The sequence below is a fragment of the Ambystoma mexicanum genome, chromosome 12 (assembly GCF_040938575.1).
Source record: "Ambystoma mexicanum isolate Mex_15411 chromosome 12, UKY_AmexF1_1, whole genome shotgun sequence".
Lineage (NCBI taxonomy): Eukaryota > Metazoa > Chordata > Amphibia > Caudata > Ambystomatidae > Ambystoma > Ambystoma mexicanum.
In genome coordinates, this window is record NC_090936.1 from 464721160 (window position 1) to 464746743 (window position 25584).

Sequence of the window (25584 nt, forward strand, 5' to 3'; positions counted from 1 at the left end):
TGAGTGTAAGAGTTTATTTGAATAATTGTCGTTGTGAATCTCTGTGTGAACGCCCTACTGCTCACATTGACCCCTCTTGAGATAAGCTTGGCTGCTCAGCCACAATACCAACCTGTGTAGTACAGACTAATACCAAAGGTTGGGTTACCTATTGCCAGGAGGACAAGGTTGCTGTAGTCTCCCAAAGGGTACTGCACACAATTTTGCCTAACAGTTGTTTTTGATCCTCCATTCTAGTTCGTTTTCGGTTTTTCCTTTTCATGGCGCCGAGTAGTGGGGTAAACCATTTTTGCGTTGCTCTCCCAGTTGTGAAGTAGTTCTTTTTGTGTTTTTGTCCAGGTCAGCTTTGTCCATAGTTGTTGGTTGTGGTTTGCTGATTTCGAGTAGTTCAGTTAAGTTAGTCTTTGATGGTTCTCCGGTTTTTTTTCATGATGATCGGTGGCTTGTCCTCTTGCTTGGTTATAGGAGCGGCTAGTGTTATTATGAAAGGAATGATGAGGTGGTCGCTACAGAGGATCTGAATTGGTGGCGCTGAGTTATTTTGTTGGCAAAGTTTGCGTCTAGTGTATGTCCTGCCGTGTGGGTTGCTCCTGTTTCTAGTTGATGTAGGTTCATTGTTGCTAATTGGCTGGCTAGAGATTTTTGTGTGGTTGTGGTTTCTTCATCGAACCAGATGTTGAAGTCGCTGAGGATAATCAGGTGATTGTGCTTGATGGATAGGTTGGTGATTGCTTCCGTGAAGGCGTCTACGAAGGTTTTCATCGTAGGTTGGTGGTCTGTATAGCAGTATGAATTGCATGTTTGTTCTGTTTTTTTTTTTTTTGATAGGCGGAGGATTAGAGATTCGCATTTATCAATGTTTAATGGGTCGTCCAGGTGTTCCTTGTGGATTATTGCTAGTCCACCACCTCTTTTGGTTTTCCTGTTTGCTTGGACGTACTTGGAAGTTATCAGGCAGGCAGTTGTTGAGGGTGATCTTGTAGTTGTCATCTAGCCATGTTTCAGTTACGAATAGGATGTCGATAGCTCAGTCACATTGGGGGTCGTAGATTTTGGTGGCATGTTTGGACATTGACCTTGCATTGGTTATATTGCAGTGGATCTTTTTGGTGTGGTTTGGTTTATTTGTTGTTCACTTTTGATTTGTGGGTGTTCAGTTGTCGATACCTCCGTCACATTGGGGGTCGTAGATTTTGGTCGCATGTTTGGACATTGACCTTGCATTGGTTATATTGCAGTGGATCTTTTTGGTGTGGTTTGGTTTATTTGTTGTTCACTTTTGATTTGTGGGTGTTCAGTTGGGGTGCTTCTGTGTTGACGCCCGTTGGTTGATGTTCCGTGGAGGCTGCTTCGTCATTGAATATGTCTGTTAGATTGATAATTGGGTTCTTGACTTCTACTGCTTCATCATCTCCTGTGGTTCGATGTGGATATCGGCAGTGCCCTTCTGTTCTTGTGATATATGGAGTAAGGGGATTGGTATCATCCCATTCTCCTCTTGGGTCCTCCCGTCTTTTTTTTTCGGTTGTTCAGAGGAATTCTTTGCCTGTCTGGAAATGTCAGTGATGTTGAAGTATCAAGGTTCTACGGTTGTTGCGAGGTACGGTCTAAATTGTATATGGATTTTTCTCTTACGATGTTTGTTCTGTTGATTGTATTATTTGGTGAAGTCTGTTCTGTATTCAAGGTGGCTTCTACTGGCGGCAGTTGAGTTTGTGTATCCCTATTAGTTGTTCCATGTTCCTGCTCTCTTTATCGGCGTCCAATTCTGCGTCTGGGCATTTTGGGTTCTCGTGGTAGGAGTTGGTCTGGGTATTGAGTTTACCGGGCCAGTTGCCCACCTGTCGTGCCTTGTGCTAGGATAATGTAGAGTTTTATCCTCTTATGTTGCGATGCCTGGATGCTCTCCGAGAGTGTCTGTCTGTCAAAGTCGGTTGGGTTAGGGTGTTCCTCTTTCTATGGGAGGACTGTCCAAGGGAGTACTAGGCGTTGGACGTGTGGCGCAGTTGGTTATGGGGCGGGGCGCTGTGGGGTGCAGGTTAACTAGGGCAGTGATTTTGGTTGTAATTACTAGCTTTTAGTGGCTGCTGGGTGTTCTTGGGTGTCGGGGGCGCCTAGGACTCAATTATGGCAGGTACTGATAGAATACCCACAGGTTTGAAATGACAAGAAAGTGGGTTGCCTAGGTTTCACAGGTGGTTTACAATGAGATAGTGCTCTTAGATTTAGGGTATCAGAGGGTGGGAGAGGGATCTAGGTTTCGGCGAATGTCGAGCAATAATTAAACCCCTCGATTCCTGACACCTAGATGACAGGAGAAAGGCCTAGGCTTCACAGAATGGCAGGCAGTGATCAAACACCAAGAAGTTTGTGTTGCGTTTATACATAAATAGTGGTTTTGGTATTGGTTTGTTGACATTTTCTAATACATGCCAATGTTTATTTAGATCATCTTGATTTTATTGGACCTACTTGAGAAAGGGGTATGTTAGGCATACTTACATACCCTTTGGGTGCACTACAATAATCTTGACCTCCTGGCAGTAGGGACCCAACCTTTGGAAGTCTGAACTACACTAGCTGGTAGTTTGTCTCAAGAGGGGTCAATGTGAGCAGTAATTTTGTGTGACAGTTTCACAATACAGTCATTCAAATACATACTTGTACTCAACGTTTCTTGATAAAACAATTATTAATGTATTTCAAAGTCTGTTATATAAGCCTTCTTCAGAAAGGGAGCAAAACATGCAACACTTAAATATACTTCAAAACACACTCTGTTTCTCTAAATCAGATGACACCCATTGGGGATGGCACACACACTACCTACACCCTCATGTGACTTAAATGGCTAGGACACTGTGGACATTGATTTATCACTGGTACATTTAGAGCAATACTGAGTTAGGTGAGTGTTAGGTAAGATTTGTACAGAACTGGTAAATCATCCTGACCTGGGTCAACCCCAGACCTTTTTGCTTTATTAGTGGGATGTTTTTCCATAATACCTCAGTGAGTGGGATCCTTTTTCCACACTCACATAATCTTTAACTCTTTTTATGGGTGTCATTTTTAAGACTTCCTTAGTGTCTTTTTTTTAAAGTTATCCTTTTTAACAACTTATTGGCAATAAGTGCCTGTTGTTGCTGGGTTGCCCTAGGGGCTCCCCTTTTAACTTTCTTGTGCTAACCTTGAGTGAACTACAGTTCTCAAAGGTAGAAAGGATCCTTGATCCCTTTTAAATTTTGTTAAGTGAAACCAGCACACCCCACCTTATGTGGAGTGCTGGGGAGATACAATGTATCCCCTTTCACATTAAACGGGTAACAATTCTGTCTTACCTACAATTGCTGGTAGCAGTGATGCCTTATATTAATTAGGTGCACCTTTACCGCGGGCTGTGTTCACAGCTGCAGTAAAGGGACCTAAGGGTGTCAATTTTTACCAACCAAAATGGCCCCTGTCTTTTTTTTCTGCCATTTTAGTGTTTCTTGTCGTTTCTTGTTCCTTCCCCTGACATCCAGGGTGGGAAATTCCTTTGTGTGATTTTTTTTTTATCTTCGGCTGGAGTCCCCTGGACTCACCGCCCAGGCTCCGGTCTGTCTGTGAGAGCAGGAAGTGAGGGAGGAGTCCAAAACTCCCCAGCCCTTTGTCTTGAGCCTTGCTTGAATGGGGGCAAATGCCAGTGGGGGGCTGGCTGTCCTGATTGGACAACCAGACTACCCTTCTTGTAAATGGCGGGGAGAGAATGCAGAGGTTGTGCTGGAATTCCTGATAAATACTGCAAACCCGGAAGCTGAAGATATGACGACTACTGGAACTTAAACCGAAGAGGAAGATGAAGGAAAAGCAGCTGAGATGATTTACAGCGAACGGAGAGCCTGCTGTGTAACCGGAGCCTGCTGTAGCCCTTCCTTCCAATCGACCTGGGGCCTCCGAAAAAACTACGACCCAGAGCCTCGTGAGATGCACTAGACTCAAGAAGACCTGCATTTTGAGCCATCCCACGCATTGCTGCGACCTTGCGTTGTTGCAACACCCTAAAACCCTGGGACCTCAAGCCATCGTGCGGTGCACAGTCTTCCGAATCTCGCTGAAACTTAGTGGGCCTGGTGGATCGCCAGAGACGAATCGAGTCCAAAAAGTCCCCTCACCAGAGTGCTGGACCTTTAAAATGACGAGAATACAAGCGCAATTTTCTGTCTTATTCTTATTCTTATTCTGTGCTCCTTGAAAAGGTGCCAGATTTGCAGAACCGCTTTCAGCCGCGAGGGAAACCTTGCCTAGAGCCTTCTTCATTGACCCCTGCTGCAAAGTCCCTTTTGAGGTCTTGTTTTCGGTCTCCACAACAAAGAATCCACTGACCAGGTATTTGGCTACAGACCCTGAAGTTCTCCTGCTGAAAAATCTTCTTCAATGCTGAGGTACTGTGTTGGCTTGGGTCTGTACTTACCTTAAGCCTGTTAGGATTTCTGTGTAGCTGTGGGTTGTTTTCTGTGATGGGGACGCCTCTCGTCCAGTGCACCCAGTCCCACTGCTAGAATCCTGCTAGGGTGTCTTCTGCGAAGCCCCTGGATTCTCTTCTAACCCTAGAAGTAAAGTACTCACCTGTTTGCCCAGTTTTCCTAAGGAACTCTGACTTTTGCTACTAAAGAACCTATTCTGACACTGCCTGTTGGTCACTAGTCCTAGTGACCCCCCTTCTGCCACTGAGAACACTCATGCTCCAAGAGTAAGGGAAAGACTTTCAAGGGATTGGGACTTCTGCCTAGAAACGAAAATAAGTGTTTAAAAGTAACTTACTTGTAAAGAGTTGGTTGGTAACTGTAATTCTAAGAGTGAACAGTTACTAAAGTTCTTACTGATCTTGAAGGTGTGATGCACTATTCTTAAAAGTATGGTTAACATCTTTTCTTCCTTAGCAACTGTTTTGCCAGTCTAATAGAAAGTAGATGGAAGGTATTTTACTCTCCTGTGATTAGGTTGTGCCTCTTCCCAAAAGTAAAGTGTTGGTATCTCCAGATTAGTCCTTTGAGGATAATTGTACGAGTGTCCCCCAACTGGGTCTTGCTTCCCCTGACTTGCTGCTAGCCTGTCCTTAATAAGTCTGTATTAGGTTGTTGCCTACCTAGAATAACCTGGAGTAATTCAGTCAAGTGTGACATTGGGTTCTACTTTCCCCTTCGTTGTGAGGTTAAACAAAGTATGTTGGTTTTACTTACCTTGTGTCAGCTGTGTGCCATCCAAAAATAAGTTACAAGAGTAACTGCTTACCTCAGTCTGGGGTTCCCTGATTTCAAAAGTACATGTAATTGTATATTACATACTTAGGTTTTACTCACCTAGTATAACTGTATTATCACATAAGTAGTTATAGATTTTTACTGCACCTAGAATAAGTGTTCCGCTATTCACCAAAAGTATATTTTCCAGTTGACTGTTTAAGTGATTTGTACTGAGAATCATTATACAATTGGAAGAGTCTACTGCCCTTGCGTTACTGAATGTAATTGTAAAAAGTAACCATTGGTTTTTACTCCCCAAGAATAGGCTTGACCTATACTGAATGTGTATGAAAAGGTTTTGACTTCCCTAGAACTACTGTTAGGTACTTCAAATAAGGTCTATACTTTGGTATGTGTGCTTTCAAGTATAGTGTTGTGTTTTTATACTGTGATTTCATATTTTTTTTTGTGCTTACTTAGCCCTAGATTTATCTGGGCCTACTTATAAATAAATAAATCCTTTATTTTTACATACAAAGTGTTTCAGTGTTTCTTTGGATCATTTGTATTACCATTTTACTTGTACCGATTCTACAGCCCTCTCTTCCTCCTAAAATGAGCCTGGCTGCTCTGTCTACGCTACCATGAACGTGGGTGGTACAGCCTTATACTAAGAGTGGAGTCTTGTACTGCCTCAGTTGAATGGTTTTACTAAGCCCTTAGTTGGACTTCAGAAAAACTGTCCGAACAGTGAAAAAGATAGACTAGAGGAATAAAACAAAGGTTAACAAATGATTCATAAACTGGTGTATACTTTTAAACACCTTCCAAAGCACAAAGTCGGAGGTAAAGAGGAGTCTCTCAGGGAGCCAGGGCAGCCAATGTTAATTGCACAATGTCAAGGGGGACTAGAGATCTTCTTTGCAGGTAGGAAAAAAGTCTTGCACAATGTTTGTAGAAAAGTTTGTAGAAAATAGAACACTTGACAGGCCACAAGCTGGAAGGCTTGTGAGGGGCAAAGCTTTAGCAACTTTACAAGGTAACCAAGGCAGGTCTCAACTGAGAGCAAGTAAGGCTACACAACAAGAGGTAAGTTCTCTTAGACTTTACAGTACCTCTGGTTAGAAGAAATGGTTCCAGCTGGCTTCTGTTCCTGTAGAGCTCTGCAGATCCTGTTGTTCCTGAGCCTCAGTCGTGGGGACAAGAGGGAGGACGTCTGGGGACTCCTGCTTTGCAATGGGAAGGTCAGCGGCAGCAATGGGCAAACTGCGATTCACCGGTACTTCAGTGTTTCAGCTCCTCGCGTCTGACAGCAAATAGCAACACTGCGGTTCTCGGATACCACTTCAGACTTTCCTTGCTTCTGGGGTCCAGCACTCTGTTGAGGTGGCTCAGGCTTGGTCAGTCCTGCAACAGGGAAGTCCGGAGGATCTTCCGGGCACTCGGGTCTGACTTAAAAGCAACACGCACAATCTGGTGTTCCTGTCCCTGGCTCTTGGGTTCCTGCAGCAACTGCAGTGGAAATACAACCAGCTTCGAGAGGATGTCCAGACGGGCTTACTTTGGAGTTGATTGGTCCCACCAACTCAAAGGGAGAAGTTGTCCTTGCAGGGCTTCTCTAGTCGAGATGAATTCAGAGCTTCAGCACAGCAGCAGGGCTTCACCGGGCAAACCAACGGTCCAGGAGTTGCAGCAGGCGTCTCTTCCAAGTTCTTCTTCGGATACCTTTGTCCAGTGGTCGACTCTGCCTTCCAAGCCAAAAAGCCTCGCCTTTTATGCAGGTTTCTCCCATTCATTCCAGCCTAGCTGTCAATCAAACGGCAGGGTGGCTGTCCTTGCCGGACAGCCAGCCGGCCAATCACCTTTGGGTGCATTCCTGTAACAAAGGGGATTAAGCACAGGGAATATCGGGCACCTCCCTCACTTCCTGCACCTGCCAGACATACTGGTGCCAGAGGCGGGCTTCACTCGTGAATCCCGCAAAAGACAAAGCGAACAAAGAGACCAAACCTGGTTTGGCGCAGAGTAAATCTCAAGAAGGACCTTCATGACAAGAAATGGCAAAAAAAGACCCGGGCCATTTTGATGAAATGGGCAACCAGGGGTGCCTTACCTTGGCTGCGAACGCTGCACGCGGTAAAAACACAAAATGGTAGTAAAAAATAAACCACTGCCACCAGCCATTAATTGTAGGAAGGGTAACAAATAAATGTTACCTAAAAAACTAGAAAAAGGGTATATTATATGGCATTTATAACGTGCCTATACACAAGTGTTTCAAGGTGTGACGAGACAAGGGAGGGGGGACAGAGGGAAGACCAAGACAACGATCTTACTAGGCTCAGTGCATTGAGATCGCAAAAGTGCAGGGGAGGGTGGAGAGGGTAAGTGTGGGGGAAAGGGAGAGGGGGCAGTGCAATACAAAGAATTGTAAATGATAGCATGTGCCATGGAATTTTGAATGATAGCATATGATTGGTAGCATATCCCTCACTTAGTTGGAATTGTAAATGATACCATGTGCCGCACTTAAATGGAATTGTAAATGATAGCATGTGCCACACTTAGATCGAACTGTGAATGATAGCATGTGCCACACTTAGATTGAATTGTGAATGATAGCATGTGCCTCATCTAGATAGAATTATGATTGTAACAAATCCCTCACTTATTTGGAATTGTGATGATAACATATCCCGCACTTAGATAGACTTCTGAATAATATCATGTCTGGGTGTCTCACACTTATTGTTGAACTTAGAAACTGTGCCTAATGTACGCCCCCTGTGCTGCTCTCGTGCTTTATCGCAGGCGCTTACTGATAACCACCATATCACACTACTATGCTTACTCTCCCCTATACACCATCATTCAACTAGAACACAGCTGTACTATGACACATTCGGTCTAGCTGTTCTCATAATAACATGGCCCCACGAGCTCCACATCATCCTAATGAAACACAGCTAGCTGAGCACATTCCGGCTAGCTTAAGTGTCTCCTCAGGTCTAACGCAGCCAGATTTCAGTCTGGGTATCCACCCTCCAGACTGAACACATCCAACTGATTTCTTCAGCACCACACCTACCGCTAAGAAGCAGCTATCATGCAACAACCACACCAGCTGCACACATCCGGTGCACCCACGCACCACACCACACTCTCTTTCTCTCTACTGACTGAACTGCGGTTCCCGAGGGCGTTCAACCTACCAGCGATTTGAGATCATACCAAAGATACATAAGGCGCTATATAAATGCCAAGTAACATAACATCAACAGTAAAGAATAAGTAAAATAAATAAAACTGAGGTAAAAGTGCGGCCAGATAGTGGCAAGTGCAGGTGTAAGTGCAGACATCAAGTGTCAGGAGCTGGTGGGGACTGTATGGATACAGAAAACAGCCCCCAAGTGCAGGGGTTGCCCGGGAGGCAGTGCAGGTGTGCAGCTGGCGGGGAGTGGACGCGGGCCCCGAGCTCAGAGGGGAGCCAGGTGACCAGTGCAGTTTCAGTCCGGAATTCAGCAGGGGAGTGGAGGAGAGAAAGCGGAAGCAAAGAGGAAGGTCTTGAGGTGCTTCCGGAACTGGAAATGGTTCTCCTCAAGTTTCAGGGGGGCTGTTCCCGAGGGAGGCTCCAGCCGAAGATCTGCCACCAACTTGTTGCTTAGAGAAGCGACTGACCCTGAGGGAGTTGGAGGCAGATGAGCGAAGAGCTCGAGAAGGAAGATATTTAGCAAGAGAGAGTTGGAGGTATTGAGGCCCCAGGTCCCAGAAGGCCTTGTGGACAATGCAGAGGGTTTTGAACTTAACCCTTGCAGCCACTAGGAGCCAGTGCAGAGATTTCAGTCCTGGAGAGATACGATCCCTGGGCTTGAGGCTAAGGACAAGTCTCGCAGTACTGTTCTGGATGAGTTGCAGAGGGCAGAGAGTAGAAGCAGGCAGATTTATGAAGAGGCTGTTACAGTAGTCCAGACTAGAGAGAACCAGAGCTCTGGAGGCGGTGAGCTTCTGGGGGAAGGGGAGGAAAGGAAGAATACCTCCGAGGAGGTGCAGCTGGTAGTGTGACTTCTTAGAGACGTCAGAGATGTGAGCAGAGAAGAAGAGAGTGGAGTCGAAGATGATCCTGAGGTTTTTAGCCTCAAAGGTGGGCGAAGGAAGAGGGCCAAGAGCGGCCGGCCAGAGAGCGACGGGAAAGGAGGGAGCAGGTATGCCGATGAGGAGAATCTCAGTCTTACTGGCATTCAAGCAGAGATAATTGGCGGCCCAACACTCCTGGATAGCGGACAGGCAGTCCGAAATGAGAGAAGGGGAAGAGGTGGCGGAAGAGAGCCTGAAAATGAGCCGAGTGTTGTTCGCATAGCACTGAAAGTGTGGGCAGAGAGCGGCAATGCGATGGGCAAGAAGTGCCAGGTATTGGTTGAACAGCCAGGGAGAGACGTTAGACCCCTGGGGAACACCACAGGTAGAGATAGAGGAGAGGAAGGACCCCAGTTGGATCTGGGAGGGTCGATCAGAGATGAAAGAGGTCAGCCAAGCCAGGGCCTGATCGGTGATACCCAGGTTATCACAGAGACGGCTGAGTAGGATGGCGTGGTTGACTGTGTCAAAGGCAGAAGAGAGATCAATTAAGATGAGGACACAGGGGGTATTGGAGTCAAGGGTGGAAAGCAGGTTGGATATTAAGTAACTTGAAGCAAAGAGACCAAGACTTTTAAGCCTTTGGTGTTGGCCGCACACCCTTAATACCCACTTCGGGTTCAGCAGTTTTGTGAAACTTTATCAAAAAATTGTCATCTAGGTATGGTTACGTTAAGATCCTTTATTTCTCAAGTATCTCTTGGATTACAATTATCCAATTTTTTCGAAGTGCAGCTTCACCAATTAGGCTAATGCTGTGTCAGAGGCAAACAATAATGCAACCCTATGTGGCTAATGCATTTCGGAATGAAACCCTTCATCAGAGCCAGGTTGTAAATGTCAACTAAATCATAAACAGTTAAGGTCCAGTTCTTCATTTAGTCCTCTTGGGGATAGAGCCTCCAATCGGTCTATCCAGTAGGCTTCTCTCTGTTGCCACCTTCTCTTGATGTCCATATAGGAACCTTGTACTTCAATAATTTCCAACACTTGAAACTTAATCTGTGCAATGTTGTGTTTCTTTTCATTAAAGTGTCTTGCAACTTCTGAGTTTGCATTATGGTTGCGTATGCATGATTTATGCGCGTTTTTATTTTTCTGCCTGTTTCCCCTACATAGTATTTGTCCGCATGGGCATCGTATGCAGTAAATGCAATTTTCTGTGTTACAAACGGCGTAACATTTAATTGTGATCTTCTCTCCGGTGTACGGGTGGGGTACTAGTTCCCCTTTTATGATGTTATTGCAGTTGCTGCAGTTCAAACAAGGGAAGGTTCCTGTTCTTTTGGGTTTATTCTTCTTCTTTATGTTTCTGGTATTGACTAGCAAATCTCTCAAGTTACTAGATCTCTGATAGGCAAAAGTAGGGACATCTGAAAAAAAGGTTTTTCGTTCTTTCATTTTTTAGTACCGTCCAATGCTTGGTAATGCATCTTTTAATTTGCATACTCTGCGATGAGAATTTTGATACATGTACAAGGGTTGGTGATTGTTTCTTATCTTTAGGTATAAGTGTGCTTTCTCTTGTCTTTGCATCCACTTTTTCTTTAGCTGTCTGTAAATCTTCATTAGGATATCCCCTTTCTTTCAGTTTTTCTCAGTTTTGATAGTTCTTGTTCACATTCTTGGTGGTCGCTGATAATCCTTTTTAAGCGTAGCATCTGTCCGTATGGGAGATTCCTCAAGGTATTCTGTGGGTGAAAACTCATGTGGTGCAATAAGTTATTTCTGTCAGTAGGTTTGGTGAAGAGAGAAGTTGTAATCTGGTTGTTGTGTACATTTACTTTAATGTCAAAGTAATGTATACCAGGAGATCCAATTTCTGAAGTAAATTGTATACGCGGATCTATATTGTTAATGTAAATCATGAATTTGTCCAATGATTCTTTCGTTCCTCGCCAAATGCCAAAGATATCACCTAGTTATCGTACCCATTTTATTAGTTGACTTTTCCATTCGGGTTTCTGTAATATGTGTGTTGTTTCAAATCTGTACATGAATGCATTTGCGTACGCAGGTGCCATTGTTGCCCCCATAGCTGTTCCTGAGATTTGTATGTAGAAGTCCTTTTTGTATTCAAAATAGGAGTTCATTGATATAAATGTGAGTAAAGTGAGGATGAATTATTTTGCTGCTCCTATCTCTCCCTCTTGTAAAAGTAGCCACTCCACCGCTTCCTGCCCCAAGTCGTGAGGGATACTTGTGTATAAGTTGGTTACGTCGGTGGTAAAAAGGATATCTTGTTCTGTTAAGTGTATTTCTTCCAGAATGTTCAAAAAGTGAGTACTGTCTTTTATATAAGTAGGTGTTTTCTGTATCAAAGGCTGTAGAAAATAGTCAATATATGTTCCTAATAGTTGTAGGATGCCTCCAGTGGCGGCCACTATTGGTCTTCCAGGTGGGTCGTTCAGACTTTCATGGATTTTTGGTAGGAGGTAAAAATGAGGAGTTTTAGGATTCGGATTAAGTAAATATGCCTTAGTTTTCTTCGTTATCATCTCTCTTCTGCTTTATCAAGTAGTTCTTCCAAGTTTCTTCGTATTTCTGCGATTGGGTTATAGTCAGTAAACGTTAGAATTGTCAAGTTGTCTTTTACATTCTTTCTTGTAATCTTCTGTGTTTTGTAGTACTAAGGCTCCTCCTTTGTCTGCCGGTCTTATAGTTATTGCGTCATCTGAATATAAGTTCTGAATTATAGACATCTCTCCTCTACTTAGATTTCTATTTTTTGAAGTGTTGTACTTAATTTTCTTCAGGTGTGATATAACCATTTTTTCAGAGATGTCAATTGCTGGAACATTAATAGGAGGTGAAAAGTTACTTTTAGGTTTAAACTCCACTAAGTCTGGTGGTGTCTGCATAGACTCTGTGTTTTCCATTTCTGAGAAGAAAACTTTCAATTTCTGGTGAGTTTATTTAACTCAACCTTGGTATTGAATAGGTTGGTGTTGTAGGTCGGAACACATTTCAATCCTTTTTGTAGAACTCTCACTTCTGGTTCTGTAAGTGTTCTGTTGGAGATGTTCACAACTAAGTTGTTTGTGCTTGGAACCTCGTCTGTACTCCCCCGCCTTTTCTTCTTGCCCCTCCTTGTTCGTTTCCTCCTCGTTGTTCGTCTAAAAAAAGGTTGTTGTGATGTAGCGCTGGTGTTACTTGTGCCTGGAGTGGTCCTGCTACTTTCTCTCGGTCTTCCTGTTCTTTGTTGTTCTGGTTGTGTTGGTTGTTCCCCTCTGTTTGAGTCTGCGTCTGAGCTACTGTTGTCTGAATTGAAATTAGGGTTACGCGGTCTTTGTGGTTGGTTTTGATATTTATCCGCCCATGTATGCACTTCGTTGCGTAAATAATTAAACGTGTCTCGCCTAAATTTCCTGATCTTTCTGGCTTCTAGACCTTCCTTGTACGCTTCCAGTTTTTTGATATCTGTAAGAATGTATTCAAGTATGTCCGTATGGGCAGTGATCTCTTCAGATAGTGTTTGTATTTCTTGCTCCAAACACTCCAAGTTGTTTGAAAGTTCTTTAATAGTCAGCAGTATTAAATCTAACTAGCACTTGTTTAGGATTTGTTCCCACTTCTGTACAAATTCTTTATTCTCCTTACACAAAGTGGATTTCAATCCAATTCTGAGACCACATTATTCTTTGTGCCTTATAATAGCGGCTTAGAGTTACTGCATGAAGCTTACGGTTGATTGCTTTTCTGATGATATATTCTAGCTATTTAATGTTTTTGTTTGGGTCTGTATCTTTAGTTGAACTACTATTAGTCCTAGAATTGCATTTGCCTCTTCAGCTGAAAAGCCTAATGTTGTTGCTCGTATTTCTGTTAGTTTCTCAATTTCCTCGTATGACATAATCGCGTGCTTACTCTCAATATTACACGGAAGTGAATATATTGACAAAAAGAGAGAACGAGAGTGCACAGCTGTTGCTTTAATCAATGTATAATGGTTTCTCGTATTTAATTTGTTAAAAGTTCATTAGTAGGGTGCAGCCCACTGGTCAGTGCCACCGTGTAGGACACTAAGTAAACTGAAGCAAAGAAACCAAGACTTTTAAGCCTTCTGTGTGGGCCGCACACCCTTTATACCCACTTCGGGTTCAGCAGTTTTGTGAAACTTTATCAAAAAATTGTCATCTAGGTATGGTTATGTTAAGATCCTTTATTTCTCAAGTATCTCTTGGATTACAATTATCCAATTTTTTCGAAGTGCAGCTTCACCAATTAGGCTAATGCTTTGTCGGGGGCAAACAATTTTGCAACCCTATGTGGCTAATGCATTTCGGAATTAAATCCTTCATCAGAGCCAGGTTGTAAATGTCAACTAAATCATAAATACCAAGAATACATTATATATTGGAATGTTCAAATCAATTATGTGTAAGGACATTAATGAAACACATTTTATCCACATAATATGTACAGGGCGCCCACAGTTACAAACACACAATCAACAGATAGGAGAAAACACAAAAGTGTCTCCTGAATATATTTTGTTATAGCATTTCTGTTATAGCAATTCTCAATTGTTATTCCTTATGGCATCTGTGAACCATCTTATTTATCATGCCCAGTGCCCACGTTGTTGTTCGATATATACGTGAAAGTAACCAAGTTATCCTTCTATGTTGTGTACATTATCCAAGTATGCTTACTGGTATAAACCCATGCAGTGTGCCCATTGTTGTTGTTAGTATTCTCTTCCCTCATATAGTGTCATTTTATTGTTAGAGGCGTGTTCGTGTGTTTATGGCAATATGCACCCTATGTAAATTACTGACCTGTTTGCCGTATTAATTCTCTGTGACGAGATACACTATCTCGTAATGCTCACTTTACAATAAGAGGTAAGATCGTGTTAGCAGAACCCTATCAGTTTAAGCAATATCGGCATGTTTCCTATGCGATCCTAGACCGCCGTGCTGTTGCGGTCGCTTACCTTGTTACAAGCGTACGATCGTTACTTCTCGCGCGCCGGCTGCTTCACTTCCTGCCTGGACTTTTGCTTATTTTGTTTTGCGAAAATGATCAGTCCTTCAGACTTTCAGTACTGGGAAACGGTTTCCCTTTTATCTTTTTACTGTTCACCTATTTGGGTAATTCTTTAACAGTGCACAAGGCATCTTACCATGCAGTGCAATGGGGATGTTTTTGCATCGCCCGAGTCTTTTACACTGTGGAATTGTGGTTACTATTATGTGTCTATAGCCAATCCTGTGGCAGCAGTTACATTTTTACCATTTTTTACAGTACGTTTAGGTTGCACATTCGCATTTACCACATTTGGGTACTAAACGTGGCTAGTGCCCTAAAACAGCCCTGCCACAAGATATTTCGCCTGTTCTTTGGCCATGTTGTTTCTTGGCCTTCTTCCTGCCTTCTCAGGTCAGGAAATCCCTTACATGGTCATGCATTCGCCTGTGAAAGCTGCAGATTTTGAGGGCTTTTGCATGCCAATTGTGTGTACCCGAGAAGTGGGTGAGGACTGTCTGGTCCCACTCCACATCTGTGGGGGGTGTGCATGAGTGAAACCCACAGTGGCCCCTGATTGGACCACTGCTGGCTGTTTGACTGGCGCAGATCCTTATTATTGTTGGGGTTGGACTTGCTTCCAGCCAGGATTTGGTATAAGAGGACTCCTGCAGCCATTTATTCAGGTCAGCGTTGAAGCCAAGTATCCTGTGTAGAAGGGCGATGACTGAAGGTCCTTGGACGACTCACGAAGAGGCCTGGCGACCCTTCCTGCATATGACCTGGTGAAGCCCTGCTGGACTATCTGATCTGCGAAGGCCCTCTTTGGTGCTTTACCGCTTGAACTGGTGGTACCCACAAGTTGTCTTCTCGAGATCCATCTGTCCTGAGCCCTCTGCATTGTCCCTGGACCACCTAGTCAACCAACCAGCTCTCCACTGGCCTACCTCGACACAAGCCTTGCCGTTGCATGTTTTCATCCAGAACTTTGGTGGTCGGCAGCTAGTGCCACAAGTCATTTTTTGCGCTCGTTTTCATCTTCCCAGCATCAAGGGAATCCTGTTCTGGAAGGCCTCTGACCGCGACTGGAGAGATGCCTGCTGTTGGCCGTGTGCTGTGATTGCTGTTGGAACCAGCTTTCCTCCCTCTGGTAGAGTGTCTGAAGAGGCCTGCATCGGTGCATGCTGCATTTCTTCATTGTAAAGGGTTGCACTCGGTTCCTGGACCCAAATCTTTCTTGCACCCACAGTTCCTGAGCATCTTCTACTGGATCCAACGACGGGAATGCCTACCTCCAGCGACTCTCAGTCGACTGTCTAGTCACTTGGGATCATCGGTTTCAGGCGGGTCAGTACTCGCAATGCATTCAGCCGCCCTGTCTCCCCTATAATTAACCCTGGAATACACTTTGGCTTATTCCATTCCATTGCTTTTTTAAAGTTTATTCTAAAAGCTGTTCTAAAGGATAGGAAAATAAATCGTACTTACCTGTAATATTGTTGCGAAGTCTTCCGGAACATTTTTCATCACCACAATAACTGTTCCTACATTTGTCCCATCTACTAGAAGAAGCTTTGTGACTTTTGGGCACACAGCCTAATTCAACATGGGGATTGGAGCTATAAAGTTAGGGCATTATTCTTTTTAACTGGTTTTCCTTATTGCGTCACTACTTACCTTCATTGTGTTGAATATGTTATTGTATGCATTTCGACAAACCAAAGGTGTTTGAAAACTGACTGTTGTGTGATAATACTACTTGCTTGTTTCCTTTTTCTAGTGTGTTTTGGACCTATAAAAATAGAGCATTTTTGTACTTACTTGTTGAAGTGGAATTACTGTGTGCTTTACTGTTCGGACTCACTGTGGAACCCTTCCCCACTCACCTCTCCTGAGACTAAGCCTTGACAACTCTCCATGTTTAACTTGATTGGGTTTGGCTAATCTCTCAAGGTTCCCCAGTTCGCTATAACTAGGGTGGCCTCCTGAAATCTTGTCTACTAAGCCAGATTTTAGTAATCCTTCTTAAAACCTGCGATAATGGCATTTGTGTCAGCTGTTGTAGATGTGGTGTGGCCTGTTGTAGATGACCCACACCAACCAGGGACTGCACAAACTGCAAACTGGAAGTTTAAGTTACTACAGCCCACAGCTAAACTGTTGAGCTACCTAGTCCCCTGTAATATGAAAATCAGGCTGAGTGATGTCTGCATTAATGATGTGACTTTTTTTTGCAGTGCATGGCTTCCCGAGCTTGATTTGAAGCAAATGATCTTCAGGGCATCAAAAGTTCGACGCCTCTCCACTGTGTCATCTGCTGTCAAACCGCCTCATTTCATCTTCACTACGGAGTGGCTGTGGTACTGGAAAGACGAATTTGGTGGATGGAATGAGTATGGGAAGATGGTAAGAGACCATGTGTCAAGAACAGCGTGGGGACAGAAGGTAAACTGGATGGGGTCCTACGTGGCTGTTTCTGGAGCTACAGGATAAAAGGTGCTATGGGGGAAAGGCTATCGTGGGCCGAGCTGAGAATTCTGGTCTCCTGGGAACCAATGTTCACACTGTGTAACTTGGTTGCTCATTTGAAGAAAGAGAAAGAATGTGGCATGAGTCAATTGCTATGCATAGTAGGGTCAGAGTATCATGTGTCTGGTCTTCGGAAATAAGTGTGTTAATATTTGCAGGGATTAGGAAGGGTAAAATGCACAAGAGAAGTATAATTATTCTGCTGTGTAAAACTTATTCTGAGCTGTACAGAAGTGGATTAATAGCTTTTGCACTGTTCTAGATTCACATACTGTGCATGTGTTGCCATGTAGTTGTCTGGTCACAAATTGTTTAAGTTGTTTTTTGCAAAAGAAAATAATGTTGTCCGTCAGTCAAATAGCCTTGATTTGATAAAAAAAAATAGTACATAGGCGCCCCTCTGCGAGAACGAACACGTCCCATTGACCTGTTCTTTGGGAAGGTACCCACTCGAGAGTCTGCTGCCACACTTTAGCTCACTGTACCTTTCACAGATGGGAAATATCCATTTGTATATCAGTCTTTGCCCCGGCCACATGGGCAGTCCAGCACCGAAATGCTATGGCAATTCCCTTCTGAACAAGAGTACCAACAGCAACCCCAATATGTGTTTCAGCCTTGTTGGGCCTCATCAGTGAGGTGGAGCTGTGCCTCTCTGAGCACAGTGAGCAAGGGGTCCAGGGCTGGATGACCCTAGGAAAGTTAGGGTGACTAAACCTAAGTCCCTTAAATAATCAAAAAATAGTCCATAGGCGCCCCTCTGCGAGAACGAACATGGCGCCTGTGACGAATGACCAATTTTTTTGATTTTCTTTCAAGGGCCTTCGGTTTAGTCACCCTAAGTGTCTTGTAGTTCCAAGACACGGAATCAAACTCCTTCTGCATATCAAGAGCTGCCGCCACGGCATGGGTGTTTGGATCGATCCTGCTGATGATGTTAAAGAGACGATGCAGATTTAGAGAAGTGGAACGGCCAGGGATAAACCCGGACTGATCTGGATGTATAATGTGCGGCATATGTGCGGTTAGTCGCTTGGCAAGCACCTTAGCATAGATCTTGACGTCGCAAATTATGAGTGAGAGAGGCCGATATGATCCGCATTGGGTGGGAGACTTACAAGGCTTTAGTAATACAGTTATAACGGCTTCCCGGAGAGTGGGTGGGAGTGTACCCGATATACAGGATTCTTCCCATAACGCCAAGAGATGGGGGACCAAATGTGATTTATATTGCTTATAAAATTCAATGGGGAAACCGTCGGGACACAGGCTTTTGCCCGATGCCAATCAGTCAATGGCCTTGGATATTTCTTCAGTTCTGATAGGGGAGTCTAGGGCAGTGCTAGTGTCATCGGAAAGAACAGAGAGAGGAAGGGCATCCAGATATGTATCTATGTCCGACTCCGGGAGAGCGTCGGTGTTTGTATATAAAGCAGAGCAGAACGATCAGAACTGGTTGTTGATGTCCTGTAAGACGGTTGCCAAAGAGCCATCTGGTCTTTCAATAGCAGGGATGTGCGGCGAACCCATCTCTTGCCGAAGAAGTCTGGCTAACACGGCTAGGACGCTCGCCGTCGCCATAGCGTCTCACCAGTCCAGGAGCGTCTATGAATTTTCTCTCCCTTTCAGCATGAGCACGAAAGGTGTCCAGCTGAGCACTGATGATGTCGAATGATGTAGGCCATATTGGGCCTCGAGGGAGGAAAGTGTAGTTCTGATGCTTGTTCATCCGCTTAGATTCACATGCTGTACATATGGTCCGACATCCAGTGGTAACCGCAGAGTATTGCATCTTGTCTTTCAGGGACCGAAAGGGGGCGTCGGCATAGGCGTGTCTGTAACCCTATCCCTATCGTGATGTGTAGTGTACCCAAAATCCCTCACGTGCCGAGGTCCCTCAGATTGTTTTTTTCCGCCCAGATAACTGGTCGCCCTATAGCAGAGCTCTTACTAGAGACATTGTTTATCTCACTGAATTGTCGGTTATTCCCTGTTAAGTCACTTCAACTACAAGAACATCTTTGACGGAGTCTACGGGGGATTCGTCTACGGCTGTAGATTACGGCGCCTAGGATCCGGCGGCTGGATTTTCCATGTGGTCGGGTCTTCTGGCTGACATATACAGTAGGGAGAGTGGGGTCGGGGTGGCCATATTGTCCGTATGTCTTTCCTCCTTTCCCCTCTTTTCCCTTTTGGTCTGGTCATCCTTCCCTTTAGCTATGGAAAGGACTCCTTTTAGATTCTGCTCTAAGTGTAGGGTTAGATATCCTTGGAAGGATGAACACAGGACGTGTAACGCCTGTCTCCCCCTAGAGCACGACAAAAATCGGTGTGCAGCCTGCAAACTCCTTCGGCCTAAAACCCTCAAGGAGCGCCGTGTAAAGCAGTGGGCCGTGTACGGTATGTCACGGGTGGAACCCCCTCCCCCACCGCCACACCTGCTGAGAGTGACGGGGGAACTTCGGATGACCAAACATCCATTGCGGATGTTATAGACCTTGAGGCGGACGCTTCTAGGTCTGCCATGCCCCTCCCCGACCCTTTAAGGCTTGACTCTGGTCTGGCTACAGGGACAACACCTGGCGACAGGGACATACAAGCGCATCACACTAAGCACACAACCCCTATACTGGTTTCGACATCTTCATCGAAAAAGGTACAAGCGCCAACAGGGCCGCTGAAAACTTCGCCGGTTTCCTTGGATCGCTCTGATCCAAAGCCTTCCCCGCATCCGCGGGGAACCGAAAAGGCTCCATCCACAGATTCACTTGCAGACACTATCCTAATGCACTGGTGTCTAAATAGTTCTATTGTAAAAAAAATCAGGGTAGTGCTTCAGTATCAATTGGTGGTGCAAAACAAACCTATTTGTGCACAATTAAAAGAAAAAAAACCAAACAGGGTTTTTTTGGTTCTATCAGCAAATTATTCAGTTGTTCTTTAACACAAAATAGCCCAATTTGTAAGACCACTCGTACGGTTAGGTACACAAGTTACCCAGCTGTATTTTGTGGGGGGGGGGAACAGAACAGTCAGATCAAGGTGTCAATTGAATTGCAGGAGCAGAGGACCAAAACCATCGGCCTATATTAACCAAAAAATCGTAAGCCATAGCTGGCTAATTACTAAACAGAATAAGAAACATAAATCCAATAGTAGGAAAAGCAATTAAACAATGGATACTCTCACAGCAGTGTCTTGCGACTGGGCAGTCCAAATCAAACAAGGGCGCTACTCCAAAAACTGCAGATGTTGAAGCGCGGAAATCCGACGCTTCGATGATTTCAAAGGCCGCAGTAGGCCCGAAAACTACGGTTAGGCCTCTACCGGACAAACCAACCCCTAGGCCCTGTAGCGCCGCGGAAAGTAGTTTCTGATGTTTGTTAATCTGCTTAGAATCACATGCTGTGCATAGTCCGACATCCAGTTGTCACTGCAGAATATTGCATTTTGTTTTTCGTAGTTGAAAAGGGGACGTTGACAAGGCGTGTCTGTAACACTATCCCTATAGTGACGTGCAGTGTACCCACGATCCCTCACGTGCCAAGGTCCCTCAGATTGTTTTTTTCCACCCAGATATTGGTCGCCTCAACGCAGAGCTTGTTCGAGAGAAATTGCAAAACATTTACTCGACCCTTTGGTGGTTTTATTATACATTACATTAGATCCCTCCTTCGACGGCGAAGCTGTTTCACCGCCGAGTAAGAACTTCGACGGCGGTGACTTAGACGGAGGAGATCCTTCGGCGCTGCCGAACACGTGGCCCGGCCTCGCCGGCCTAAGACAGTAGGGAGAGTGGGGGTTGTGGGACATTTCTTTCTACTTCTAAGAATGCCTTTCTCTTTCACCCCCCTTTCCTTCTGGGTCGTTATCACTTTTGATTGTATCCTCAGCTATGGAGAGGACTTTGTTTAGATTTTGCCCATGCTGTAAGAGCAAATTCACATGGAAAGATAAGCACAAGCGGTGTAACCGTTGCTTACCCCTCGACCACAACAAGGACGGCTGTGTGGCCTGTAAATTTCTTCGCCCAAAAACTTTAAAGGACCGCAGGGTCAAGAGGTGGGCAGCCTGTCTAGAGCTGATTCCTCACCCGCCACCGCCAAGTGTGACGAGGACATTGATAACCCGACCTCCATTTCGGAAGTTGTAGACCTCTCTAGGGAGCGTACCCGCTCCTCAGCGTCTGTCCCCGGCCCCGACAAGTTCGGCTCACGCCCTACTTATGGGGATGAACACCCCGGCGACACTGATGAACACAGAAAACATAAGCACACAACCCACAGCACTTCTTTGTCGAAGACGAAGAAAGCCCTAGCGCCAACGGAGACGCTGGGCCCACCGGCGTCCTCCACCGACCGTAAGGGTCGCAAGCCCTCCCCGCCACCGCAGACGCGACTAGCGACTGGGCTACCTGCAGACAAGGGCGCTACCACCAAAACGCCAGGCCTCATAAGAGTGTGACCGTCGCTGAAAGAGAGACTGCACCGCCCAGCATGACGCCAGACGAACCCTCGACTGAGAAATTAATTGTCGAGAGCTTGGCTCGTATAGTTTCCACTGACCGCCAGAGATGGACGGCGAGTGATACGCCGAAGCCCGCTCACAAGGCCTGGAAGATGCCGAGAATGCCGGAAGGGAGGCAGGGACCGTTCCCGCCGTCGAAGGAAGGCCCTAGCCTACGAGAAGGTTTCTCACAAGGCGAAGGGACTTTATCCTCGACGTTCTGGGACAGATCTAGACGGCTACAGGCAGAGGAGCCTCCTTTTTCGCCTCCAGACCGTTCTGGGTTACCACATTGGACATTTGAGAGATTCCAATCATGTATGGACAAGCTGGATAGATTTATGTCCACTCCTGAACATAAAACACCCAAGAGGCCAAGAAAGGTACTTCATGAGGACCCCAGGGCTAAATATCCTAGACTATTTGACCCCTTTTTTAATAAAAAAAAAAGAAAAAAAGTTTGGGGGTTGCGGGGGTGTCCCCCGCATGTTCCATGCAATAATGTCGCCACAAAAAACGGCCATTTTTCGGCGACATTTTTGCATGGCAAGATTTTTGTGGCAACATTATTACATGGAACCATCCCATCGCGGTCTCCACCTGCATTGGTTAGAGGGGTCAACCCAAGAATTGAAAAACTGTTTACTCCCTCTCCTTCGGACCCATTATACACTCGCTCACTACACTCAATACTAGATTCCTTGGTGGTAACTACCACAAGGAAACGGGCAGGGGTTCCGCTATCAACTAGCGAAGCACCCCCAGACAAGGAAGGAAAGAAACTCTATGCCCTGGGTAAAAGAATTACAGCCTCAGCATCTTTTTCCACCAGAATTGCCAATAATAATACCTTACTGGCAAGTTATGCTGATGCCCAATGGGGAAAGTTATGCCAAGACCTCGAGGAAGTCCCTGAGCCCTTAAGAACTCACTTGTTAACCACTGTAACGGAAGGAACTCTGGTTAACCAGAGCATCATTAAAAACACACTTTATGCTGCAGAAACGGCTGGCCGATCTTTAGTCCAGGGGATACTTCTGAAGCGTCCTGTCTGGCTGCGCAACTCAGGTGTTAAGCCAGAAACCCAGGCGTCCCTCATAAATAAACCAATCAAGGATTCTAACATCTTTGGGAAAGCGGTGGACGACGCACTGGAGACCGCGAAGAAGGATTTCAACACCCTAAAGACTTTAGACCAGATCTCGAGGCCTCCCAATAAGTGAGGATTCGGCAACAAACGCTTTTTTCGAGGCCAACGTCAACAGCAGCAGTACACTGCAGGCAACTGGTCCTCTACTCGGGGAACCAGTGGCCAATACACTCGGAGGACAACGCTGTGGCAAGGGTAGAGGTCGGGGTCCCACTCCCAGAGGTTCCCCGGCTACCAACACCAAATGACCCGAAGGTTCGGGTCCCCTCCCATGCATCGCCGGTCGGGGGCCGGTTAATATCTTTCCTACCAGCATGGGAGGGAATAACATCAGACCGCTGGGTATTGTCAACTATAGCCTGCGGTTACTGCATAGAATTCAGTCGGTCCCCCACGTACAGACCCCCAAGGGGACAACGCCCATCACCGGAGCACCTCGCCATCCTTCTTCAAGAAGTAGAACTGCTGATACTAAAAGGAGCAATAGAGGTCGTGCCTCTATCACAGGTAACGGAAGGTATTTATTCAGTGCACTTCCTTGTACCCAAAAAGGACTTACCCATGCGCCCTGTATTAGATCTGCGCCCAGCGAACAAATTTGTCAAACCTCACAAATTTCGTATGGTGACCTTAAAGGAAGTAATCCCCCTGATTTCACAGGGAGATTACATGACAACACTGGACATGAAAGATGCATACTTTCATATTTTAATGTTGCCAGCGCACAGAAAATACCTCAGGTTCATGAAAGAGGGCAAACGCTACCAGTTCAGAGTGCTACCCTTCGGCATAGCGTCAGCACCGAGGGTATTCATGAAAGTAGTGGCAGCGGCCCACTTGCGCAGGTTGTCCATCGCAGTATGCCCTTACCTCGACGATTGGCTCATAACAGGGGATTCTTATGGGACATGCTGCTCAAATACCCAAAAGACTGTAGACCTTTTGTTCCAACTGGGCTTCTCCATCAACGAGAAGAAGTCCAGCCTAGACCCCAGCCAGATCAAGCAATTCGTAGGGGCTCTAATTCGAACAAAGGACGGCCTCGTCTTCCCCTCCAACGAGAGGGTCCAAAATATGCTGTTTCAGATCCCTCAATATGTGGCCGGTCGAGAGGTGACGGTACGCAAAGCAATGCGTTTGCTAGGAATGATGGCGTCATGTATATATTTGGTACCTCACGCACGCCTGCGCATGCGCCCAATGCAAGAGTGGCTCAACAGCCAGTGGGGCCAGGCCAGCGGACAATGGGACGATCTAGCGGTGGTCTCGCAGGCCTTTGTTCTCTCGCTACGGTGGTGGTCGAAGGAAAACCTGGTAATAGGGAAACCATTCGCCACCCCCGCAGTGGAAGCCACTCTAACCACAGACGCATCCCTCACAGGATGGGGGGCTCACCTATCCCATCAGACTGCACATGGAGTTTGGACTCTGAGTGTAGTGTCCAAACACATCTGGAACTGCTAGCGGTCTTCAAGGCACTGAAGGCTTTCCAGGCACACCTGCAAGGGAAGACAGTGATGGTACTCACAGACAGCACCACAGCCATGTACTACCTGAACAAGCAAGGGGGCACTCACTCTCCAGGACTGTTCAAGCTGTCCCAGAACATTTGGAAGTGGGCCCTCAAACACATGTTCCTGTTGTCACAACATGTACATGGGGAACTCGATCTGCTAGCAGACGAACTCGGCAGAGATTTCTGCCCGCAGAGTACGAATGGCGACTACAAGAAGACATTGTCTTCGACGTTTTCACACAATGAGGATTCCCAGAAATAGATCTGTTCGCAACTCTGGAAAACTCCCAATGCCAAGATTACGCCTCCAGGTACCCCCAGAACCGATCCAAGGGGGAACGGTCTGTGGATAACATGGTCAGGGAAATTTTTTTACGCTTATCCCCGACTCCCCTTCTCAACAAGATGCACCAGGAACCAGTCCCCATGATACTAGTGGGCCCTGATTCGCTCACCTGATGGAGATGTCTCTATCGCCACCGGTAAAACTACCCTGCCCGTACAACATGCTGTAACAGGTCAGGGGCAAGACGATACACCCATGCCCACAGACAATGAAGTTAGCAGCCTGGCTCTTGAGCTCATAGAATTTGGACATTTACAGCTCCCTCAAAGATGCATGGACATTCTTAGGGAGGCTAGAAAACCTAACACTTGTTACTGCTATTCTAGCAAGTGGAAGAGATTCGTCATCTGATGTAGAAGTAAGAGCATCAACCTCGTTGACTGCTCTCCCACACAGATTGTTCTTTACCTGACTCACGTATTAGACTGAGGTTTGGTCTTCAATTCTATTAAAGTTCATCTAGCTGACTTTCCGCATACACCACTTCTCAACTCAGTGTCGTGGTGGAAAGTCCCAGTTATTAAAGCCTTCATGGAGGGAGTAAAGAGGATACACCCTACGATAGCTAACCCAGCTCCCGGATGGGTCCTAAATGTGGTACTTACCAGGTTTATGGGCTCACCCTTTGAATCCATGCACAAAGCATCCCTTAAGAACCTCACTCTTAAACCTGCTTTCTTAATAGCCATGACCTCCATTAGGAGAGTGAGTGAACTACAAGCGCTCTCTATACTAGACCCCTTTGTAACAGTTCACAAGGATAAGGTGGTTCTACGCAAACATCCTAGGTTTGCACCAAAATTCATTTCTAAATTCCATGTCAACCAGTCAATAGAACTACCAACGTTCTTTCTTCAAAACCCTTCAAATTTGGGAGAAAGGAGCCTGCGTACACTGGATGTACGCAGAGCCGTCATGTTTTAAATGGAAAGAACTAGACCTCTGAGAAAGACTAATAAGTTCTTTGTCTCGGTGGCAGCAGGAAGAGAAGGAGATGCAGTTTCAAAATCCACTATATCTAGATGGATTGTCCAATGCATCACTCTCTGTTACACTCTTGCTAAGAGAGAACTACCCTTCAAGCCGAGAGCACATTCTACTCTAGGCACTGGGGCTTCCATAGCATTCATTGCAAATGTCCCTCTTGAGTCCGTTTGCAAAGCAGCAACCTGGAGTTCTGTACACACCTTTACAAAACACTACTGTC

At 45.6% G+C, this 25584-nt stretch overlaps 1 protein-coding gene across 1 annotated transcript in view; it reads left to right on the top strand.

Annotated features, from left to right (window-relative positions):
- LOC138513668 (protein mono-ADP-ribosyltransferase PARP12-like) overlaps positions 1 to 25584 on the top strand; it is a 294555-nt gene that overhangs the window by 165727 nt on the left and 103244 nt on the right. The window contains exon 6 of the mRNA XM_069628728.1: positions 16568 to 16736. Within this exon, the coding sequence (XP_069484829.1) occupies positions 16568 to 16736 (169 nt within the window). The remainder of the gene's footprint in view (positions 1 to 16567; positions 16737 to 25584) is intronic.